This window comes from Glycine max, chromosome 17, assembly GCF_000004515.6.
Source record: "Glycine max cultivar Williams 82 chromosome 17, Glycine_max_v4.0, whole genome shotgun sequence".
NCBI classification, from domain to species: domain Eukaryota; kingdom Viridiplantae; phylum Streptophyta; class Magnoliopsida; order Fabales; family Fabaceae; genus Glycine; species Glycine max.
Window position 1 is genome coordinate 6,012,492 of NC_038253.2, and position 7,040 is coordinate 6,019,531.

Here is a 7,040-nt window from a genome sequence, read left to right on the forward strand (position 1 = left end):
ATAAAAAATAAATTTTACAGTCGTAAATTTATTTAAAACTTTTGATATCAGAGTGCGTACATTTATAGATATAAATAGTGTGCATTTTGTATATTTATAGAGTGTAATTTATATAGCACCGTTTAAATTAGTAAATACGAATTTAAAACCGAATTCTTTTGGGAGAAATAGCTTCCCAAGAGCATCTCCGTGATGTTTATTAAGTAGCCCACTTTAAGTTTTAAGTGACTTTAAAGTGGTTTTACTTCTTTTTTTACTGCAAAAAGTGGTTTTTACCTTGTCACATTAAATTCAAGCAACTCATCCAGATTTTAATCCAAAAATGTGATTTATAAGTAATATACATTTTTATATTTTTTTATTTGCTCTTAATTTTTATTTTACCATTAAAATATTAATTTGTAAACAATAAATTATTTATTTATTCATTAGCTATCGTTCTTTATAAAAGAACTGTACTTATATTTAAGCAACTCATCTGCCAGCTAGATTAGCTCTAGTGAAAAAGATAATAAAAACAGTTCTTTTAGTTTAAGAAACTCTTCATTGATGTTGCTATAACTAGTAACCAAATATGCACTGTTCAGATTGCATATCTTTCCTTTCAATTGCAATAGTCGACAAAGCAGTAAACAGAACCATCTGCCAGCTACTAAAACCGAGTAAAACGTAGGATTTCCTCCATAAAGTGCAAGTGACCAAACGCTATGTCAAGTTGCCAACAAAGGCCGTTTACAAAATAGTTTTGCGCGTGACACATTAAAAAAAGGCACAAATGTAATGCTCCATTTCTTTCAAATGGTAATCCATATTAATTGGTGCCAATTCATGCATCTTACACCCATCCTATGATCAAAATGTAAAAAAATGAGGTCATTATAATAGAAAAGAGAAAGAGTGGTGTTTAACCACTGAGTTGAATTTTATAGTAAGGTACACTTTGCGTCAAGTTTGTGCCGTTGTAATTTTCAGTTTGTTACATAGTAGTGGTCCTGCCATCCCCCTCACTCTCTTGATGAATTATTATGATATTTGCTACTGAGAGAGTACATAGTGATTAGTGAGAAGGATTTATTAGCACACCACTTGTGTGCCAAGAAAGAGAAGGAAACAACATATAGATGGATGAGGTGGTCAGGTTTTATGGTAGGTGACTAAACAACCACCTTGTGCTCACATGTCTTCTTTTATGTGTATTATAAAATCTACCTTTCTATCCCTTCATATGTAATCACTTGGGGGTACCTATCCCAGTTTTTCAACACCTCATTCATTTCTCTTTGATGCAAAGAAAAATAATTACCCCACATACATGTCACCTTTGGAGTTTATGATTATATAATTTAGTAGTACATTTCTAAAATGCAAGATGGGAAGTGTGGCAAAACAAACAGTACCAATCTGTGGTACAGTACCACACACATCAGTTAGAATTCATTCCTGGACTTTCTAAGAGAACCAAAATAGTGAGCTTAACTTTGCAGAAATGAAAACAATTCTATGAACAAAGTAATAAGTAATAACATATCGCATCCAGAAAAAGAAAATTAAGAAAAAAAACAAAAAAAGGAAGAGAACACTGAACAGTATATTATGAACTAGTTGAAAAGTCTGAACAAAAACAGAAATACTCTGAAGAAGAAGAAGAAGACACATATCCTGTAAAGAATGAATGGAATGAATGCAGAAACATTTCTATACAGTTTCAATCTTCACTCTGAAGTTGCAACACTGATGGAATGGAATAATAAACCATGTCACCTTTGGCTATGAGATAAGGCCTACCAGTGCCTCCTGTTTGTGGTTGTCTTCTACTATCCACCAGGGTCTGTTACTGTTAGAGTCAGCATGGCTATAGCTTTCTTCCTCAGTAGAAGCAGGAAGATTAAGATCAAGGAAGTCCCTAATTTCTGCCACTGGTTCCTGAGGCACAATTGTTTGAAAGTTTCTACTCTCAGACCCACCAACCATATGAGATCTCTTATGGCCACCCAAGGCTTGGCCAGAAGGAAAAACCTTGAAGCAAATTGGGCACTCATGGTGTCCCTTGCTCTTCTTGGACTCATTAACTGTTTCCCCCTCATTATGTAGACTAGCACCATGTTGATGTTCCACCAGATACTCACTATCACTGTTCTTCATGAGCTTGTTTTCAGTTGCTATTGGGTCAGGAGAGGGATCAGTTTCAATGCTGTTCTCACTGCTCTCATTCGTTGAAGCAAAGCATCCTTTGATCTTCTTGTGGCTAGCTCTATGGCCTCCAAGTGCTTGGTATGAGTGGAAGATTTTGTTGCAAGTGGTACACTCAAACTTGCCTCTCTTGTTAGAGTTCTTGCTAGATTCAGCTTCTGAAGCCTTGTCCACCAAGTTCTTATTTGACTTCATTTCAGAACCAGAAAACTTTGTCTTGATTGAACTGTACTTATTGCCAGTAGTAGTAACCGACTTTGATAAAACTGATTCTGTTCCATTGACTCTGCTCCTCCCATGTTCACCTTCAGAATCCTCCAATGCAGACACATACTCAAGCTCAGACTTGGCTCTTTCATACCCTTTATTGGAAACTCTACTTTTGTTCACTCTAAATCCATTTTCAGGAATCTCAGTAGTAATATTATCACTAGCAGCAATAGTAGTCAAAAGTTGTGAACTCGTCCCCCTGATTGAGTTGGGATTTTCCGAATTGCCAACCTCCCACTTGTTGTCACTTTGCTTGGTCACTTTTGCTGTTTTAGGAGGGAAGTTCTTGTTGCTGCAATCAAATTTGGTGACCAAATTAGTTCGAACCGAAGATCGAGCTTCGAAATAAGCAGAGTTATTGTCAGAGGACTCAGCCACAGAATGACGACCACTCCAAGGACTCACATCCCTACTAAGCATCATCAAGCTCATAGCAACCTCTTCTTGCTCTTGCTCAACCTCAGAGAGAGAAGAAGATGAAGGATTCGCAAAAGACACAACAGAAGAAGTTGTTGCTGCTGCTGCAGAAGAAGCAACCACCGTGTACCTTGTTCTTCTCTTGGACCTTCTTCTCTTATTTGGAGCAGTTGCTTCATTATCAGATTGGCTATCCATAACCATCTTAGCACTATTAGTCCAAGAATCTTGATCTTCCAAGCTGTTGGAAACTCTCTCTTTCTCTGAATGGCATTTCATGTGGCCAAACAAGGCCTTCCAAGAGTGAAACCCTTTGCCACACTCTTTGCAGAACTTGTCAAACACCAAAGGGTCTTCACTTGAATAATCTGAGATTCTCCAAGTCTTCTTTGGGTTCTCTCTGAGACCATAGCTTGCAGCAGCGTTAGTTGCAGCAGCAGCTTCAGAATCTTTGTCTCCACCATTGTTGAGAGAAGATGAAAGCTTTTCTTTTTTTTCATTCATCATCTCAGACGACAAGTTGGTGATGTGAGACCTCATGTGACCCCCCAAGGATCTGCCACAGGGGAAGCACTTGCCGCAGAACTTGCACGCGTGTTTCAATTCTTGAATTCGATGGTGATCTCCTTCCATTGAATTTCGATAAGGATCAGAGAAGAAGAAACAGAAGCAAAACAAAAGGGTTGTTGAGTTGTTCTTTGGAGGGTGAATCAGAGAGTTTCCAAGAATGCTGAATTCATCGATCTCGTTAGGCGAATCAGAGAAAGAAGAAAAGTAAAACTAGCGAGACCCAGATCAGATTATTGAGGTGGAACTGCGAAAAAGCTGCATCACGCTACCTTTTTGCACTGACTGCTGAGAGAAAGAAAAAAAGAAAGGACAGTACACACTTGTATGAGTTTCAACAAAACTCCAAATCTAAGGCACAAAAAGAGGAAAAAAGAAGAGAGAATGAGTAGTGAAGTAAACAAAGCAAAGCAAAGCAAAGTTGTCTCTGGTTACCAGTGCTACCAGTTGCTTATTGGGTAGTTGAGTTTGGAAGAAAAAAAAATCAAAACTCGAATAGGTGGAGAAGAGTTGTGGGTGTGTTGTGTTACCTTTGTTGCTAACGATGGTGATGAAGAAGGCAAGAGAGGAGAAAAAAAGAATTATAGTGAGCGTTGATTTTCTCTCTTTCTCTCTCAATCTCTCTCTTCTCTCCACTTGACTATATTTGGAGGAGAAATCCATGCATGGAAGCAAAGATAAAAAAGAGGGAGTGGTAATAAAGACTAAGGAGAGGGAGGATAGCAGCACGTGTACTCAACTGAGGATACTACGCCACTCCTAATCCAACGGTATAAGATTTTGCCACGAAAGCATCCCTATAGCTGAGGAACCTACTTAAACTAACTCCATGGCATGGCCAACTATTCCTTCCTTTGTCTTGCTATTAAGCAAGGAAATGCTATTGCTATTTGCTTCCACTCACTCTCTTCAAGTGAAAGGTTCCACTCTTCGGCCGTTATTCTTTGGACTTTCTATTAGTGAATGGTTTTGAAGTGGGGCCCATGCTTACCCTCTCTATATCCAGTTGCTTCACTTCACATCCCAATCAAAGCCTGCTGCCATGCCCACTGTTTCTTGATTCTCTCCTTCGGTGATTGAGAATTTGAGGGCATTTTGGTCAAGCTACCAAAAGTCCTCCAAACATTGGTGGGTCGTTCTCAAGTGGGGTTTGCTTATGTTAGCTTGTTTTATTTTTTCAAGTTCTTATTATTCTTGTTAGTCGGTTTGGTTCGGTTGCTCCTTGTCTTAAATATTAAGCCTTTTTTTGTTGCAGACATAGTTGAAATATTTGATACCATCACCAAATCGTGTAACCCGGGCACTACTAGCTCATCATAGGATTAGTAAGTAATGCAACTAAAAATTGGCACATTAATGTGTGTCAAGAGTGAATTACATTTACCGTAATATCTCTGCCTCTTTATCTCTCTTATTTTGTTTTAATATATCCTTTTGGTATCCTAGATAATAATAATATAGAGTATTGTAAATGTTATCTTTCCTCCAAGGGCCACAACGCATACAGCTAAATTCTCTTGGCATGACATGCAGGAATTGTTTATATTGGTTAGGTACTCAGGTGGACTCTAAAAATGCATATTGGATGGAGAATAAGAACTTGGGAGTTCTAGCTAGGCTACCCATTAGAGGGGAAGTGTTGGCTATCCACTATGCCTTCTCAGTATGCCAGTAGGCCATTTTAAATTATTATTTTTTGGTTACCCCGGTTGCCAAAAGTATCATATTATCATTCTAAATTTTTACTTAATTTCCTTCTTTTGTTTTCTTAACCCTTGGAAATAAAAATACTTTTTGGATTTTTATCTTGTGCGAAATATTATCAATTTTGTTAATAATTAATTTTTATGTAGAGTGTCGAATATGAAACCTTACTTAAAAGATCTAAATTTAATTCCATTAAAACGAATAATACATTGATTTGTGAAAGGTATTTGATCTGTGTTGATCAAAATTGTAAATCATTTATTTCGTTGGAGTTTTTTTTTTTACGTTATTTCTTTGGAGTTTATATTAGTAAAGCAATGCTAATTCAGTTATTTGGTCTAGTAATTAAGTTGAATGCAAACAAGTTGGGTCTGGCTGTTTCCCTGTTTTTGATTTTTCGTTTCTTTTTATATTATTCGTACAAACTATTAAATAGGGTATGGGAAAAAAAATTTGGTAGAGAATCAATCTCCAATATTGACATTACACATAAACAATTAAAATCTTAAAATTTCTGGGTCGTTGTCATTTGAAATATTTTCAATAGATGAAATTTGTGATATGCCCCCACCCCCACCCCCACCCCCACCCCCCGAAAGAAAAAGAAAAAGTGATGCGTGATTTTCTATTATGTCGCAACTAAGAATCACACCCACTGTAATAAATTGTAGCTAGCTACCGATGGAATTTATCAAATGCGATATCGAGATGCTCCTTTCTGTTAATTGAGAAGTTTATATTCATACGCGTCACAGTAGAACGGAGAACCCATGATGTAGGTGAAAACTGTGAAAGCTAGGTCAAATATATTTACTGGCATTAAAACATCGCATAAATTTAAATCTTATATATGGTGACACTTTTGAAATTAAAGAGTTAAGAATGAAGTTCTCAATACAAATGAAGAATAAACATATCCAAGTAATTTCTAAATTGAAGATGAAATGAATATTGCAAGTGAAGTTTTAAAGCTAATAATGTAAGTTCAAAGCATCACTTTATCTATTAAAGTCCAGAAATTGATAATACAATACTAAATTAATTAGTTGCTGGTATAAGTTAAAGAGAAAAGAAAAATATGTTTAGCGATTTCGTCCATAATTGCTCACTATTAATGCATTCTTTGACAATAAAATGAATTGAAGTGCAAGGTATAGGGAGAGAGAAGTACAATTATTGTTAAAATAAAAGGAAAGGGCAATATATTTTAAGCATCTATATATGAGAAAAAGATGTATAATTTATTCCTTTTTTTAAAAAAAAAAAATGTGCATAAACTATATATCTACATATTTAATAAAATTGAATTAATGAAGTCCAATCCATTTTATTCTGAAAAACGACCTATAAGTGAATCTTAAATATGTGGCAGTGTGTGGACTGTCCTACATTATGCATGTTTCATGTATATTTCATGCACACCGTACCTGACCTAATCATTCCAATAGGGAGAAGGTAGATCAAATATTATATTATATATACATAAAAACTAGGTGCAACAATGTGTGATTAACATTTGTTAATTACTTTAAGGTATCTGATTAGATTAGGCATAGTTAATCCATTGATACACCCCTGAATAAACAAGTAGTACTAGCTGTCTAGCATCGTGACTTGTGAGTGCCTTGTTATTTTAAGACAAGGGTGCATTGGATCTTAATTAGTTCGTGCTCAATTGCTTGCTGACTATAATATCCTCACAGATTGGCCAGCATGGCTAGCTTTTAAGGGTCATAGACCAAAGTAAGTGCCGGCATTTTTTTCATTTTTATCAAGCCGGCCACGTTCATTTCGGTGGCCATATAACATTAATGTCTTATTAGCAGCCACGGATTATGTTACGAGTCATGACTCAAACAACTTCACTGTCATTGCTTCACTTAATTTGT

General features: G+C 36.2%; 1 protein-coding gene across 3 annotated transcripts; it reads right to left on the bottom strand.

Annotated features, from left to right (window-relative positions):
* Nucleotides 1-1,513: 1,513 nt before the first annotated feature.
* ZAT4 (zinc finger protein ZAT4) lies at nt 1,514-4,475 on the bottom strand. 3 transcript variants are annotated; one of them, NM_001317662.2, is made up of 2 exons: nt 3,975-4,475; nt 1,514-3,732 (listed from the first exon to the last, which is right to left on the bottom strand). In NM_001317662.2, the coding sequence occupies exon 2, from the start codon at nt 3,508-3,510 to the stop codon at nt 1,768-1,770; it is 1,743 nt and encodes a 580-aa protein (NP_001304591.2). In that variant the 5' UTR covers nt 3,511-3,732; nt 3,975-4,475; the 3' UTR covers nt 1,514-1,767. The 3 variants fall into 3 exon arrangements, with proteins under 3 accessions (NP_001304591.2, XP_006600570.1, XP_014624884.1); XM_006600507.4 differs by having other exon boundaries at nt 1,571-3,729; nt 3,975-4,125; XM_014769398.3 differs by having other exon boundaries at nt 1,571-3,732; nt 3,880-4,122.
* Between the last annotated feature and the right edge of the window lie 2,565 nt (nt 4,476-7,040).

Bases quoted from the DNA above. Each gene is read 5' to 3' on its own strand.
- ZAT4 (NM_001317662.2), bottom strand. From the start codon at position 3,510: ATGGAAGGAGATCACCATCGAATTCAAGAATTGAAACACGCGTGCAAG.